Raw genomic sequence first — 17,526 nt, 5'->3', positions numbered from 1 at the left:
CAAAGGCGACTGCACTTGAGCGTAAATCACTTGCTGGGCTTTCTAAATAATCCAAATATTAACAAGATTTAACACTACAGACATTAGGTGTTTTTTGGGATATGACATCTGTATGGTAATCCCTTGTCTCAGCAATCAAAGAATATGCAGAAAGAGAAATCTAGCAAAACACAATCTATCAAAAAAGAAGAAGCGTTATACAGTTTCATAATAATTTATTTACATTTATTACATAAAGACAAATAACAAATAATTAGTCATTATAAAAACTGATGAGAACACTAATTGTGTGTGTGTGTGTGTGTGTGTGTGTGTGAGTGTGTGTGTGCGTGCGTGTGTGTGTGCATGTGTGTGTGTGCGTGCATGAGTGTGTGTCTGTGTGTGTATGCATGTGTGTAAAACATTGAAAGGTCATCCCCAGGCTTGTGACTTGCAATAATGAAGAACAAGTTTCCCATCACTGCCAAAACACTGAAAGCATAAAAACAGAAGAGACTATTTCAGAAACTGCTGATTCTCCTTGGATTTTCTCACACAACAGTCTCAAGAGCTTACACATGAAGACCACATCAGGTTCCACTCCTGTTAGCCGAGAACAGGAATCTCATGCCATCATGGGAACAGACTCAGCCAAACTGGACAGCTGAAGACTTGAAAAAGACCAGGTGATTTTTATTCCTAATCTTCACCTGTCCAGTTTGGTTGAGTCTGTGCCCATGATTGCATCAGATTCTTGTCCTCAGCTGATAGGAGTGGAACCTGATGTGGTCTTCTGCTTTTGTAGCCCATCCAATTCAATGTTTGATGTTCTGCACATGCTGAGATGCCCTTCGGCTCACCATAGTTGTAAAGAAGGATGATGAGTTACTACGAGTCAGTACGAACCGATCTGCCATTTTCCTCTGACTTCTCTTATCAACAAGGCGTTTCCACCCACAGAACCGTCAACCAGTCCATTTTTTTTGGTTTTCTCACCACTCAAATAAATCCATCAAGTACCAACACCCATTTCACGATCAAAGTCACAGGTCACAGATTGTTCTTCATTCTGATGTTTGAGGTGAACATTAACTAAAGCTCTTGACCTATATCTACAGCTGATTTTTTTGCCTTGTGCTGCTGCCACACGATTGGCTGATGTAGACTGGTGTTCCTAATAAAGTGGACAGTATGTGTGTATACACATTTAATGAAGTTGGTATACTTGAACAAAACTACAAGGAAAATGATCTTTTTCAATCATTTACTCAACAGAAATATCAATAGATGTGATATTCTTCTGTGGAAAAAGTAAGTACAGCCTTGGGCTCCAAAGCTAGTATTGCCCCGTTTAGCAGAAATAACTTCTTGTAGGCGTTTTTGTCCACCAGGCTTGCTGGAATTTTTGACCACTCTTCCATGCTATGTTCTTTCAGTTGGAAGATGTTCGAGTGTTTTCTTGCATGTGCTAGCTGTTTCAAATCCCCCCACAACATTTAAATGGGATTCAAATCTGGGCTTTGACTACACCATTCCATAACCTTCAATTTCCTCTTTTTGAGTCATTCCTTGGTGGATTTGCTAGTGTGCTTAGGATCATTATCCTGTTGAAAGCTCCACTTTCAGTTCAACTTCAACTTTCAGACACATGGCCTCACATTATCTTCAAGCACTCTTTGATATGATACAGAATTCATAGTTGAATCAATGAATGCAAGCTATCCAGTCCCTGAGGCAGCAAAGCAACTCCAAACCATAACATTTCCACCACCGTGCTTCACAGTTGGTATGAGGTGCTTCTCCTGAAAAGCTGTCTTTGGTCTGTACAAAACATGTCTGCTGTTACTATGGCCAGACAACTCAATCTTTGCGTCATCTGTCCAGCGACCATTATTCTAAAAGGCCTGGTCTTTGCCTATATGCCCATTGGCAGACTGTAGTCTTTCAAAGGCTTTTTCCTGGCACATCTCCCATGCAGGTTATATCTGTGTAATCTCTTTCTGATTGTAGAAGCATGCACTTTGACACCAACAGTTGCAAGACTCACTAGCAGATCCTATGATGAAATTTTGGGGTTCTTGGAGACTTCTCTTTGCACCAAATGCTCTGCTTATGGGCTGAATTTGCTGGGACGGCCAGTCCTGAACAAACTGGCAGTCATTTGAAATCTGCGCCATTTGTAGATTATTTTCCTTACAGTAGAATGATGTATTTCGAATAATGTGGAGATCTTTTTAAATACCTTGCCAGACTCATAGGCATCCACAACCTTTTTTTCTGAAGGGCTTACAGAACTCTTTAGTTCTTGGCATGATGACACCACCCACCTCAATAGCAAAGGGAACACCAGACACTAGATATGAGAGGGGTATAAATAAGACCGGTTCCACCTTCACTCCCTAAGCAGGTTCTGATTACTGACACACAATCTCGAAAACCTGATTCTAATTTTATGGATTTGAAGGTGTGATAAATATAGGGGTGTACTTACTTTTTCCATGTGACTGATCTTTTTTTTGTTAATTTAAATTGTGAAAATTACTACAAAATGTAATTGCATGCCATTTGATAGAGTGTAGGCACTGTTTCAAAGAGGATCATATGTTTGTTTTTCCAAATATGTGTTTAAATAAATAAATAAATCCATGGGGTGTACTTATTTTTTTCACATGAATATATCTGCTTTATCAAACTCTTACACTTACTTTACATATTTACCCTGCACACTTGAAAATCACAGTTTATTTAATTTATGTATCAATAGAGGTTGTTTTTGAGTTTCAAAACCTCGTGTCTGACTCCTTTTATGTTGTGGTTGAGCCAGTATCATCACTCATTACATCATCTCGTCTCTACCAATACAGACAATATCATCACATGTAACAGATTACCACTCATAAGGAGTGTCTTAAAGAAGTAGGAAATAATGTGACCTGTTACAAACCACACTGTGTTTGTCATGACATGCCCGTAGACATGCCTGTCAGATGACAGAAATGTTAAAAAAACAAAACTTACCCAATATGCAATGAGTCACAGAACAAATTTCAGACTATGAACATTATACTTATTACTTAGCAATACTGTACTCACAAATAATTTACAGAACTCATTCAAAAGAATGTTTTGGTTTCAACATGTCCATCACTACTTCCTAAATTAATAATCCGAAGCATATATGCACAGAAACAAGCATTATTCATTTCAAGATTGTCTAACACTTACCTCAAAAAGGACACCAACGTCTTGATCGGGTGATGGCGCAAATGACTGATTGACATAAATAAACTGGACAAAAAAAAGGTGGTGCATAAGACAATTTCAATAACTCAATTTCAACATACTGCATAATGAAGTAATCACTTCCTGACATATCACTGTATGAACTCTGTGTGATGAAATGAATGGTACCAGTTGTTCGTTGGGCTCGAGTTTAAGAAAGCGTGAGATGAACTGAGAGAGAGACTGAATAGTCCTCCCTCTCTCTACTGCCCACTTCTTAGTCTTCATTATAGGAGTGTCTCCTACTGCCTTCAACAGCACATCGACTGGAAGAGACAAAGACACAGACGCAGGTAGGCCTGCTGTTATTACTACATCATAATTATCTAACTCCAATGATATTGCTCATGATTCTATGAGCTGATTGCAATGAACTGATCCTAAGTTCGGGTTACTGTCCGTGTAGAGTTTCACATGTTCTCCCCATGTCCATGCGTGTTTTCTCCGGGTTCTCCGGTTTCCTCCCATCTATAAGATAAATTGATTATGCTACAATGTCCTTAAGCGTGAGAGAGAGAGTGTGTGTGTGTGTGTGTGTGTTGCCCGGCAATGGACTGGCCTCCTATCCATGGCGTCATTTCTGCTCTCGTTTCACTGAAACCCTGATCAGGATAAAGTGGTTATTGAAGATTGCCATATGAAGCCATTATCACTAAAGCTTTTTCTGTTGATGACTAGGATATAGCTTGTAACATTAGCATTATTTATTTACACAGTTTCTGCTGTTGCATGTTTATTGTTTAGCAACCTTTTTGTGTATTTCAGTAATAGTTTTTATATTTTAGTTACTACTGGGAAGAGGTCCTCCCTTTGTAGTTTTGTTTACAGTAGAAAAGTCAACACAAATTGTATTTACTTACATATAAAATCTTGATAAAGAGCTTTTTTTTTTTCATAAGGTGTATAGCATTTTGCAATTAAGTGAACTGTATAAAAGCTCCATATAAACAGCAAAAACCTACAAACTTTTAACCTCAATGTTTGCATCACCATAAGCCAGGCAAAATTTAATCAGTTAATCAGTCCAAAATAGTAATGTTATTTAAAGTCATATTAAGAATACTTCTCATTTAACAGTTCCTTCTTTCTGGAGCGTCTAGCATGTGTGTGGTGAATGCCAAATGTGTCAGGTCTCTTAAACCAAATAGAGGCCTCCTTATTTTTTTTATTTTGTTTGTCTTGTGTGTCTGTTCTACCCCCGTTAAAAACACTCGGGTATTGCATAGCAGTACAATAGATGTTACTACTTAAAATAATAATAATAATAATAATAATAATAATTTATATATATATATATATATATATATATTTATATATATATATATATATATATATATATATATATATATATATATATATATATATATATATATATATATATATATATATATATATATATATATATATATATATATATATATATATATATATACACATACATACATACACGCACATTTATATATACACACACACACATATATATATATATACATACACACACACACATTATATATATTTACACAAGCATCCTATAAAAGACTGCTTACTACATTGACATGGCTTATTTAACTTTATTATCTTTGGCTCATTGTTTACATGTATACACTTGCGAGTTACGTCAAATGTTGACTAGAGTAGCTGTTAAATTAAATTAATTAAGATATTAGCTTGTTGACCTTTTTGTCAATAAAAATCATATCAGGCAACATTTAGCTTAAAAGCTTTATAAAGCTATAATTTCATTTCTTTCTTTCACCGGTAATACACATTACTGCTTGAGAGTTAGCACATTAGCGTCTACAACAGGGGTCCTCAACCCCCGGGCCTCAGACCGGTACCGGTCCGTGGGCCATTTGGTACCAGGCCGCACAGAAAGAATAAATAACTTACATTATTTCCGTTTTATTTATTATTTGAGTCTGAACGATGTTTTATTTTGAAAAATGACCGGATTCTCTCCGTTACATCCGTCTATGACTCACTCTTGACTCATGTCAAGACGCTTGTCTCGGTCACGTGATACGCTACTACTAAAAAATAAACCCACAAGCTAGCAAAATGAGTGAAAAACAAACATCTCTGGAAAGTTTCTTTGCGAAGGGGAAAAAGGCCCAGTGATGAGATAGAAGAAGAGCCTACGACTTCCAAGGAAAAAGAAAGCTGCATTTAACAGACAATACCAGGAGTCGTTCTTGAAATATGGTTTTATCGCGACAGGTGATTTCCACACACCAAGCCCGCTCTGCATAATATGCGGCAACCGGCTCTCTAATGAGGCAATGAACCCTTCAAAACTGCTCCGCCACTTGGAGACCAAGCACCCTGTATTAAAAGACAAGCTTTTTAAGTAGGAACAAGAAGAACAGAAGCAATTACTGAGGGCCCCCACATCAACAAATGCGAGTGCACTGAGAGCATCATACTTGGCGGCTAACCGTATTGCTAAGGCTAAGAAGCCTTAAAGGCCGGTCCGTGAAAATATTGTCCGATATTAAACCGGTCCGTGGCGTAAAAAAGGTTGGGGACCGTTGGTCTACAACACCATCAGCTCCACTATTGGTTAAAAAGCAAAGAATTCTGACATTTCATTCGCTCGCCAGCCTGTCAATCAAGCATCGCGGAAGTAGCTCCTTCACCGATCACAAAAACATCACGCTATCAGGATAACTAGCTGGCTTCTCCAATACACAGCTTAAAATGTAGATGAAACGCATACTCTTTTTCTTCTCCTCCGTCTTTGCAGTATCTCCAGAATCTGCTGCGACATTCTGTTGATTCTGTGTAGATGAGTCTTCTTTTTGTGGTTCTGTGGGAGATTCTGCGTTGTCGGACATTCTCTAGCCTGAAAACATTATAACCAGAGTGCGCAGAAAAAAAGAAGTTTCAAAATAAAAGCCCCAACGCGTCGCCTAATAATATTTAGACGCAATAATAATAAATAAAACCCCCAAACAAAAACAAAACCTAAATAACTTAGGAATCTACAACAGTTCCTAAGAGTAAACAAGGTACCTTGAGATTTTAGCTAACAGTGCAATTGCAAAGGTTCTGCATCTTTACCAAAATCAATGCACCACAGTTTGACAGCATTCCTGTTTTTTTGTTGTTGTTGTTGTTGTTGTTGTTTTTGTGCCTGTGGTCATCTCCTAAATTGTTCGTTCATTCATCTTCAGTAACCACTTTATCCTAGTCGTGGTGGATCCGGAGCCTATCCTGGGACCATTGGCCATGAGGAATACACCCCAGATGCCTGTATATTGCACACAATCATTTGTAATTATGGGCAATTTAGAGTAGCCAGTTCACCTACTGGCATGTTTTTGAGAAGTGGGAGGAACCAGGAGAACCTCGAAGAAACCTACACAAATGCAGGGAGAACATGTAAAACTCTACAAATATACAGAGCAAAATCACCAGTGTTGATTTAACACCCACAGTGTTGAATTCACACCCTACAGTGTTCATAAACACTCTGGGTGTTAATACAACACCAGGGATTTTACTGTGTAGTAATCTAAACTCTGGATTGAACCTGGGACCATGGAGTCTCAAGGCAACAATGCAAATTACATTGTAACAACTCACTTTAGGATTAAAGTAGGAGGATTAAAATTGAAACTACTTGATTTAATCTGCAGATTGTTGATCTCAACTGCCAAAATATAGGACAGACTACCAAAATAGGAGAATTTAGCACAGACAACTATACTGTATAGTACTGTATACTGTACTGGTCTAATTCCAACATTAGGTTGATGATGATGTTGTAAATAATGACATGAGGCAACTGGCATACTGGTGCTCCCTGTCCATGCTGTAAAATTATGGTATGAACATGCACTATATGGACAAAATTTTGTGGACCCATCACACCCACTTGTGCTTGTGAAACATCCCATTCCAGATTTAGTTCCCCTTTTGCTGTTATAATAACCTCCACTCTTCTGGGAAGGCTTTCCACTAGATTTTGGAGCGTGGCTGTAGGGATTTGCTCATTCAGCCACAAGAGCATAAGTGAGTTTAGGCACTGATATCGGGTGAGAAGGAATGGTGTGCCGTCAGTGTTCCAGTTAACCCCAAAGAAGTTCATTGGGGTTGAGGTCAGGGCTCTGTGCAGACCACTCAAATTCTTACACACAAACCTTGGTCATATAGTGTAGTATGTTAGTTGGCCAATTTTCTCAACACACTTTCAATTACAGTATCTCACAAAAGTGAGTACACCCCTCACATTTTTGTAAATATTTGATTATATCTTTTCATGTGACAACACTGAAGAAATGACACTTTGTTACAATGTAAAGTAGTGAGTGTACAGCTTGTGTAACAGTGTAAATTTGCTGTCCCCTCAAAATAACTCAACACACAGCCATTAATGTCTAAACCGCTGGCAACAAAAGTGAGTAGACCACTAAGTGAAAATGTCCAAATTGGGCCCAATTAGCCATTTTCCCTCCCTGGTGTCATGTTACTTGTTAGTGTTACAAGGTCTCAGGTGTGAATGGGGAGCAGGTGTGTTAAATTTGGTGTCATCACTCTCACACTCCCTCATACTGGTCACTGGAAGTTCAACATGGCACCTCATGGCAAAGAACTCTCTGAGGATCTGAAAAAAATAATTGTTGCTCTACATAAAGATGGCCTAGGCTATAAGAAGATTGCCAAGACCCTGACACTGAGCTGCAGCACGGTGGCCAAGACCATATAGCGGTTTAATAGGATAGGTTCCACTCAGAACAGGCCTCGCCATGGTCAACCAAAGATGTTGAGTGCACGTGCTCAGTGTCATATCCAGAGGTTTTCTTTGGGAAATAGATGTATGGGTGATAAAGATAAACTTATTTGGTTCAGATGGTGTCAAATGTGTGTGGCGGCAACCAGGTAAGGAGTACAAAGACAAGTGTGTCTTGCCTATAGCCAAGCATGGTGGTGAGAGTGTCATGGTCTGGGGCTGCATGAGTGCTGCCGGCACTGGGGAGCTACAGTTCACTGAGGGAACTATGAATGCCAACGTGTACTGTGACATACCCTTCAGAGACTGGGCCGCAGGGCAGTATTCCAACATGATAACGACCCCATACACACCTCCAAGAAGACCACTGCCTTGCTAAAGAAGCTGAGGGTGAAGGTGATGGACTGGCCAAGCATGTCTCCAGACCTAAACCCTATTGATCATCTGTGGAGCATCCTCAAACGGAAGGTGGAGGAGCACAAGGTCTCTAACATCCACCAGCTCGGTGATGTCATCATGGAGGAGTGGAAGAGGACTCCAGTGGCAACCTGTGAAGCTCTGGTGAACTCCATGGCCAAGAGGGTTAAGACAGTGCTGGAAAATAATTGTGGCCACACACTATATTGACACTTTGGGCCCAATTTGGACATTTTCACTTAGGGGTGTACTCACTCTTTTGTTGCCAGCAGTTTAGACATTAATGGCTGTGTGTTGAGTTATTTTGAGGGGACATTAAATTTACACTGTTACACAAGCTGTACACTAACTACTTTACATTGTAGCAAAGTGTCATTTCTTCAGTGTTGTCACATGAAAAGATATAATCAAATATTTACAAAAATGTGAGGGGTGTACTCACTTTTGTGAGATACTGTATATATTAGTTTTAAGTTATCTATGAATGCCTTGGATAAAAAAGGAATATAACAGAAATTATAATGAGCTTCTGAAATTCTGGCACTCTGTTTCATGAGAACATGAATGATAGCATGAACATGTTTAAAAATGCCTTGAGAGTAAATGGGATGGGCAAAATATTATACAGAATGTTTCAAACTCCAGCAATGCTGCTGTGCCTGATAGACTTGTACCAACACAAGGTCCACACCATGTCAATCTCACTGTCTGCGTAAAATGGTTTACGTATACGTTAGGTGTGTCTAATAACTGGCAACTCAATGTACAACATTGCTAACTTCTCTGTCAAAATAAGCAGAGTTATAAAAAGAAGGTTGATGAATGAAAACGTCAACCTTCCAGTTGTCTGATCAAGAATGTATTTCAGTTTCTGAGGTCCAAATTGCATAACACAAGAAAAGGGCAAAGAATCAGTGGAAGATTGTGAGGAGAAATGTTTGCAGATTTAAGAAAGTGCACGAGGTTGCCTACTTGTGACCAAAGATCAAGAGGCTTTGCACTGCCTTAATTTTTTTGTACTTGTTAACCTATAAAGGGTTGACAATAAAGGTCTGTTATTCCAAAATGATTAATCATGTTCATGAATATGCAGGAGACCGTCTGTAGTTTTGTCTCAGCTTTCACCTTAATTCAATCAACTCGATCATATAGTGCCAGAATTATAAGTTTAATTTGAAAGGATGTCCCTTTCTGAACAAGCACAAAAATGTCCATAATACAAATTTCTTGCATAAAAGACTGGCCTGATAGAGATTTAAATACATGACAATTTAATTCACACACAACTGACCTTTAAACTAACAAGTAAAGCCCTGAGAAATGATTTCCTCAATATATGGCAAAATCAATTTTTTAAAATCTCTATTTGCTCCTCCATGTCCACTGGCTTGCTTGTCTTAAGAAAACAGGGAGGTCTGTTCATCTGGAAGAAAGTGCACAGACTGTCAAAGAATGTCAGGCATTTAACAGCATTTTAAACCGAAGTGCTATTTTTAGAGGTGTGCTGCCTAACACTGTTCGGCACTATAGAACTACTAGCTTAGTTTTGGTTTAATATTTGTCCTAACATACACACCTGGTTTAGAGTTTTTTTCTTTAAAGGAAAGGTTTTAATTAGAACTAGTGGAACAATAAAATAATCTTCTATTTATGAAGATAAGTTTATTGTACTTCGAAGCATGAACCCATATGATTTTTGCAATCACAGAGAGAGAGAGTGACAGAGATAGAGAGAGAGAGAGAGCACAGGGAGTGAGCTCATCAGAGAGAAGTATGGAGTTCTTCCTCTCTGTTTTTACCCTCCTTTTCCTGTGCAACTCTTGAGCAGTGGGATGTCCAGGATGTCTGATTTTGCTCAGTATCCATGCTTATTGTTCAGTGCATAAGCAGTTCTAAGCACCAATCTTTTTCTATTACAAAAATGGCATGTTGTTTCTGCTAGAAAATAATTACATTCCTATTTCTTCAGAGGCAAAAAAAAAAAAAAAAAGGATTTGTACATGGCATAAAATTCCAAGATATAATATGAATGTGCAATTACCCATATCTTATATTAACTTTTATAATTTTATTTTAACACAGACGTGTTAATACTAATGGATATGCTGACTGACTAGTTATGAATTTTCTGATGGAGTGTGTGTGCTGGATGATCTGATGAATCACAGACTGTCCAAAGTGTGTATACACGATCATGATTAAATGTATTACTGAAATGTATAGGAACACACTATTCATTTACAATCCATCCATTCGTTTTCTGTACTACTTATCCAGGGTCACGGGGGAGCCTGGAGCCTATCCCAGGGAACTTGGGGCACAAGGCAGGGGACACCCTGGACGGGGGGCTAACCCATCGCAGGGTACAATCGCACGCACACACACACACACACACACACACATTCACACGTTCTATGGAAAATGATGGCAGTCAGTCTCCAATGCATGTCTTTGGACAGGAGGAGGAAACCGAGGTACCCGGAGGAAACCCCTGAAGCATGGGGAGAACATGCAAACTCTGCACACACAGGGAGGAGGTAGTAATCGAACCACTAATCCCGGAGGTGTGAGGCAAACCTGCTAACCACTAAGCAACTGTGCCCCCTTTATTAATTTACTACTTATTATATATTAATTACATTCCAATCAGCCGTTTAGTACTGTATAGAGCTGAGTTGACAAAAGCGTTCATGATATCTCATCAATCTCAGAGAAAGTGATCTGTGTATATGACTATTCCTCTACAAAAATGCCTTAAGTATGGTCACCTATACACACATTTTGTGTGGGGAAAAAAACATTGATGAAATGTTAGACAAGTTACTTAAAAATGCACACATATAAATAAACTTTTTTTCTTCTTCTGCAGAACTATGCACACTCTGTGGAAGACAATGTTGCAAGGCTGGATTAGAACCAACAGTAAATCATCACACCTACGCTGTACGAGCTATAACCCTGACTCAGATATACACTACATTACACAACTAACAGCTCCATGAAAAATCTATTAGCTACCTTACAGCGTTTCTAGTAATTTAAAATCTTTTTTTAAGAGAACGTGACTGCAGTGAAGTACAGACTATTAAGAGGGAAAACAGCTGTCCTGGGCTGCGTCCGCGTACTACACTACTAAATAGTGCGCTGAAATTAGTACGCCACATATTATAACTATGGTACCCTCTGGTCTCGTCCTCTTTTGGTGCATACTACGTAGTAGGTTAGTATTGGGTTTGGGACGTTACCCTCGCATTTTCCATTCTGTGCTATGGTAAAGCGCTCCCTAATAAAAGTGACGTCACTTCCTTGCCCATCCCAACAAGGAGGGGGAAAAAAAAGAAATATCCGAGTAGAGCGCCGCCAAGAAATTAGCTACGAGGAGAAAACAAGAAAACAGGATTTAAACCGTTTATTAAAGACGTCTGGACGTAAGGGAATAAGAAAGTCGAAGTGTGACTAGGATTAAGGAGTACTCTACATATTTGTCTAAGTAAGTGTTTTTTTTTTACCCCCCTTGTCCTGTTTACAGTATAATTTGTAACTCCAGAAAACTCCTGAGGGGCGCAGTCACTTTTCCTGTCGCACTCCTTTCTTTCTTTTGTATCTTTTTGTATCAACTTTCCAGCTGTAAAATACCACAATTATTTCACTTTGGAGTGTGTTTTTCCCCCACCCTAAAAAGATTAGTTGAAGAGAGCAACCTGTTGGGGGAAAGTGTGCTCACATTCCTGACACACACTCACACACTAACTTTAATCAACTGCAGATTAACTTGTTACTTTGTTCAAAACTTTTTTTTTTTTTTTTAATTTGATTTGATTTTACTTTCCTGTGTGCAGCGTATTAAAATTAAAACTCTAACATAGAGTTAACCCTAAGTGTGTTTCAGTCTTTGAAACGGTGTTGAAAGTGGTTTGTGGTAAAGGCTCCAGCTGTTGCTGTTGTCGAGCCGTCATCATCCAGGTAACAAAAATGGCGCTTTCAGCCCTTAAAAACGCCCAACACTCAATGAGAAAGTAGTTCAAGGTGATACAGAACGATACAATAGTTGCTGGTGTATCAGTATATCGTTGTCCCAGAAATGTTTTCGACTACGAATGTACCTTTTTGGCTTTATAGTACTTTCACTTAAGAGAGTCTAAAGTTCAGTGTGTTTCCAGTGTTCCATGTAAAAACACATTATTGGGACTTTCACTGGACCGTATTAAAGTTTCATACGAAAAGAAAGACGAGTTACAGTTCCACTCAGCCAGTCATACAGGCTCTACAATTGTATCCTGGTTTTTAGGTTGTTTTCGTTTTCATTTGCATTCTGCTTTTCCTAGCAAGTAAGATACTTGTTCCATTCTGCTCATCTCAACTGTGTAGGCCGGGTACCTGCCTTCCATTAGGAGGTATTGTTCAACATACAGCGGGATTGAGGATTAGTAGGCGATATCCAAAATAAACTGAATAACAGAGTTTTGGAATGGATTCGGTTCAGTTTAACCTTAGATTAATTGCTTCCAGTAGAGATTCACTGGTTATTCTGCATTTTCTATAATTTTAGTTTACTGATGCTTATTAAGATCCATGTGATCTGGTCTTTCACTTGTATAATAAGTTATATTTAATTCATTTTGCATGAAAAAAAAGTCTGTTAGAAAAAAAAATAGTCTTATTAACAATATTATTATACTAAAATACATTATTTTGATTGCTATAATAAAATAAAAAAAATGCATCACTACTCTGTCTGCGTTTAACTGAACAGATTCCTAATGGTCACGATTACTATATTTCATTAGAACAGCTCCATCAACACTGGAGCGTTTCATAATGTCTGTTTCAGTTGTTTGTGCGAGTGTGTGTGTGTGTGTGTGGCTTGCTCAAGCCCCAGGGGCAGAATCCAAAACTGTGTTTTTACATTTCATGAGTCTCACAAGTCTGAGCATGGCTTTGGCATTAGCTCTCAGTTAGCTCTTTCTCACCCTTGCTGTCTCTTGTTAAACATTTCTGCATTGCATCATCCTGGCTAGATTTAAATGTCTTATCCATATTGACAATCTAAAACTGGGAGAGTCAAACTGTTGTCAAAAACAACAACAGCAACAACAGAATTGCTAACAAGTGAACCTAGTGTTTAAAAAGGCAACAAGAGAGCAGTGACATGAAGTAAGAAGTGGTAGAGAGTTCACACGTTTAAAAAAAAAACCACACACACACCCACAACTGACTTAATTATTCAGCTAATTGCCAAAGCAATCATGAAATTAGACTAATAAATTATTATAAAGAAATGGATAATATGCAAAGGAAAATGGTCTTCAGGGCTGTGAATTGAGTCGTGGCATTAAAAATGAAAACTAATTAACTAACATAATTATTTGCCTTTTTATTTATGTATTCCTAATCCTCAATAAAAGGCATCATGGATCACAACTTGAGAGTGACTGTCTAACTTACGTTGTATTTTTATTTTTAAGGTTAGTTCTGCTTTGCTGAGGTAATGCTGGGCTATAGATTAAGTTCTGTAATGTAACTGGATTTGATAACCACTCTTGAATTTTATTTCACAGTTCCAATGCCGCTACACAAGTCGGGCCGGGCTCACCGCCTGGATCCCACCATGATCTCTGCCCCGCTCGGCGACTTTCGCCACACCATGCATATTGGCCGTGGTGGAGACGCCTTCGGAGACACCTCCTTCTTGTCCAGTCATGGCCCCTCCAACCCAGAGCCTTTGAAGTCCATCACCTCTCCTGTGGAGGACACCAGTGACTCCACAGAAGTGAGGCTAAATCATGCAGCTGACAGCAAAACCCCTGATGAACCATTTACAGAACTCCAGCACTCAGAATCAGTCTCATCCTTCGATCTGGACCTAGACCTGGGGCCTTCCATTTTGGGAGATGTGCTGGGAGTGATGGATGGACTGGGTTTGGGCAGCAAGTGGACAATGGGCAACGAAGGTGAAGAAGAAGTGTTTATCTCCAGTAAGAGCAGTGCAGATGGTGGGATATCAACCAATGGAGCAACTACTGACCTGAATGAGAAGAGGATACACAGTCTGAGCAGTGGGGAGGAGCATATAAACGATGTCAATGGTATCAAATCTAAGGGGCTACGGCCGAAGGTGCGATTTAGCGACAAAAAGGAGGAGATTGTTGGTCGGCAGTATGTAGGTGGTGAATTAGAGCTGGAATGTGAGAAGGAAACGAATACAAGTCCAGTTGGAGGAATGGAGGTGAGGGCTGAAGGAATGGCTAATAAAGGAGCCGTGAAACCAGAGCTGACGAATCACCGGCCAGACGTCAGTCCCAGTCCATCTTCTTCAGTGAGCTCAGAATATGAAGGCATCTCCCCATTGGACAGGAGGAGAGAGGAGGACCATCTGTCAGAGTCGGATTCAGACGAAGAGGGCGTTGCCGGAGAGCAGGGCTATACGTTTGAGGATGAGTCGGATGATGAGATTGGCCTTTAGGAGTCTAATGATGGGTATGTAAAGATCAAGCAGAGAAAAGTATCAGCAAAATGCTTTTCTGAATAACATAAAAGGGAGAAACTACCAAAGTAAAAACAACTCTACGAAACAGGAGGAACTGGACTTGTTAGTAGAAAAAGGTCACACATAAATAGAGGCTGAAAATTTTATTTTAAAAATACTTTTCAAAACTCTAAGAAAACAGTAGTTTGTCATGAAAAACAATGTTTTTCAGGGGTAGAACTGTAGTATTATAAAGAAATTACATTTCTATTAGTACTATTAGTCCCACTAAAGCCTTAGACAATGGAATGCATTTAATATTTAATATTATAAAACAAATATTATAAGTTTAATATTGTTGCTATCATATCATTGTTAAACTGGGATCTCTTAAGTTTCAAAACATATTACCTGGGAATGTTAAATGGTAGACATCCAGTCTGTTTTAGCTGTTTAATAAATCATCTCAATACAGGAGTAAAAGGTTGAGCCAAATACCAGTATTCCACAAAAGTTGGTTAAAAATTTTATGTCCTTTAGTGTATTAGTCTCTTTTTAAAGAAACTCCATATTGTTATTATTTTTAAATACTATAGGACAAAAGTAAAGTGAGAACCTTTCATTTACTTAAACAAATTTATTCTAATTAATGTTTTGTTATTCTGTTATGAAAATACATGAGTGAATTGTGGTATCTATGTATAAGTGTATCAGCAAGTTCCTAAGGTTAAAAACATGTTGATTTAATATTCATAATGGCATTAAAAAAGCCAGAGCTGGTCTAAAATGAGCTGTGTATGTGAGTTGTGGAGATTTTACTGGAGAATTTTGGGTGTTCCTGTGGGAGTGACAAACACAATGGGTGGAAAAAACAGTGGGTGAACATCGTGCGGATAGATCGCAGGTGCTCGGTTTACTACGACTGACACAGTTTAATATAGTGCTTACTGCTATTGCTCTTCTAAACCTTAGGGAGTTTAGTGTATCTGACACACAACCTGGTATCTGCTGTTTAAGTTTAAGGTACATGAAGAGAAAATACAGTATCATGATAGGGATCATACTGAAAGAACATTGAAAATACAACAGTTGGAAAAGCTACTATAAAAATGCTGTTAACTAACTTAATTTTAACTTTAAAAAAGTTATCTGTACATTTTCACTGCACATCTCTGTGCATATGACATGTACATATTCACTCAAACCCTTCTCTGCTTAGATAAATGGAAAGGTTGTGATGATCATTTAAGGTGTTTAAGGTGATAGCCATATGGTGTGCATTAAACAGTCCCTCCCGGATTTTGCGATTTTGAATAAAATTAACGCAGAATCAAGGAAACTCTGCAATATTCGCAAGAGCTTGCAATTTTTCTAAATTACCACAGATTTGGGCCAATATACATCATGTAACGTCATCACAACACTCATTCAGCCAAAGCTAAAGGTCTTATTTACCAACAAACATCACAGTGAAAGACCAAAAAACCCAAACAGTTTTACGCAAAAAAGCTCCGCAAATTGCATCGCAAATTTGGGGGGAAAAACCTCTGCGAAATCCTGTACAGACTTATTAAATGTCGCCATGTATTGTTTTACGAATGATCAGCACATACCTAGTTGTGTACAGCAGAAGAAGAAACAGTGTGCTTAAACCACTTTAAATAACTATGTCTTACTTCAGTCATATCTGTCTGTTTTAATAGCCAGTCATTGGAGTTTACATGTCTCATAGAGACCACTTTCCTATTAAAAAGCCTGTGTTTTCCCACTGAAATAAAACTTTAGAGCCAAATCAGGATAGCTGGAGAACTGCCTACTGGTTTAAACTGGATTTATTGGGAGGTAATTATGGACAAGTTGCATTAAAGCTTAGTTTCACAATAATTGTTTTAAGTAGCAAACTGCATGACTTTGTAAATTGTTTTTTTTTTTGGGGAGGTTTTTTTTTCTTCTCAGAAACAATGTCTTAAACAGCTCCTTTTATAAAATAACCATCTGTTCACTTGTAAATAATTTGATATAATGATGATTAAACACCTGACAATTTGTTCTTGGGGTGTTTATTATTTTGAATCCATACACATATGAACCACTTTTCAGATATTTATCTTATCTCAGCTTGGAAAGGAATAAACATGTCTTCATAAATCCTGATCTAGATTTTTCAAAGCCACTTCAGTCATTAAAAACCACTTTCTCATTATAATATTTAGCCTTTGTGCAGCCTTTACATGCCACACTGTGATCCTTTAGCAGACCAGTAGGCCTTTCTGTTGAAACTAAACAGGCAGATGGTGTAATCACAGCTTAGTTTGAAAAGATATGCATGGATACTCTTGAATACAGTTGTACACCTGAAATCTCAAAAATGTAGTTAGAGTTGTAGCTTAGTTACATTGCTAGGTACTGCCAAGATTCCCATCTATAATTATTTGGGCTGCTGCCATTTTAAAGAAAGGTACCACAACAAAAGCCATTATGTCTTTTTTTTTACAAAAAATAAAGCCAAAACTGGTACAGTTAGTTCAAATTGGGATGCTGTCATAAAGGTCTAAACCATAGAATATCTCTCAAACCAGAATGTACAAAGTGTCTGTAACTATATTTCACTTTTATTATAAACCATATATTAACTGGTAAATCACTCCAC

The 17,526-nt window shown here is 38.3% G+C and overlaps 2 protein-coding genes across 4 annotated transcripts; one reads left to right on the top strand and one right to left on the bottom strand.

Annotated features, from left to right (window-relative positions):
* Positions 1 to 203: 203 nt before the first annotated feature.
* On the bottom strand, positions 204 to 6,131 carry atg12 (ATG12 autophagy related 12 homolog (S. cerevisiae)). Its single transcript, XM_017470836.3, has 4 exons — positions 5,978 to 6,131; positions 3,391 to 3,527; positions 3,205 to 3,267; positions 204 to 471 (listed from the first exon to the last, which is right to left on the bottom strand). The coding sequence occupies exons 1-4, from the start codon at positions 6,093 to 6,095 to the stop codon at positions 412 to 414; spliced, it is 378 nt and encodes a 125-aa protein (XP_017326325.1). The 5' UTR covers positions 6,096 to 6,131; the 3' UTR covers positions 204 to 411.
* cdc42ep5 (CDC42 effector protein (Rho GTPase binding) 5) lies at positions 5,308 to 16,924 on the top strand. 3 transcript variants are annotated; one of them, XM_017470784.3, is made up of 5 exons: positions 5,308 to 5,478; positions 10,688 to 10,773; positions 10,870 to 10,974; positions 11,280 to 11,353; positions 13,969 to 16,924. In XM_017470784.3, exons 4-5 carry the CDS (start codon positions 11,284 to 11,286, stop codon positions 14,871 to 14,873), a joined length of 975 nt encoding a protein of 324 aa, XP_017326273.1. In that variant the 5' UTR covers positions 5,308 to 5,478; positions 10,688 to 10,773; positions 10,870 to 10,974; positions 11,280 to 11,283; the 3' UTR covers positions 14,874 to 16,924. The 3 variants fall into 3 exon arrangements, with proteins under 3 accessions (XP_017326273.1, XP_047011579.2, XP_017326278.1); XM_047155623.2 differs by lacking the exon at positions 5,308 to 5,478 and having other exon boundaries at positions 10,870 to 10,947; XM_017470789.3 differs by lacking the exons at positions 5,308 to 5,478; positions 10,688 to 10,773; positions 10,870 to 10,974; positions 11,280 to 11,353 and adding an exon at positions 11,641 to 11,900.
* Positions 16,925 to 17,526: the final 602 nt, after the last annotated feature.

Source organism: Ictalurus punctatus, chromosome 1 (genome assembly GCF_001660625.3).
Source record: "Ictalurus punctatus breed USDA103 chromosome 1, Coco_2.0, whole genome shotgun sequence".
Classification (NCBI taxonomy): Eukaryota; Metazoa; Chordata; class Actinopteri; order Siluriformes; family Ictaluridae; genus Ictalurus; species Ictalurus punctatus.
Note: the sequence above shows the minus strand (reverse complement) of the source record. Positions and strands in the feature narration are given on the sequence as shown.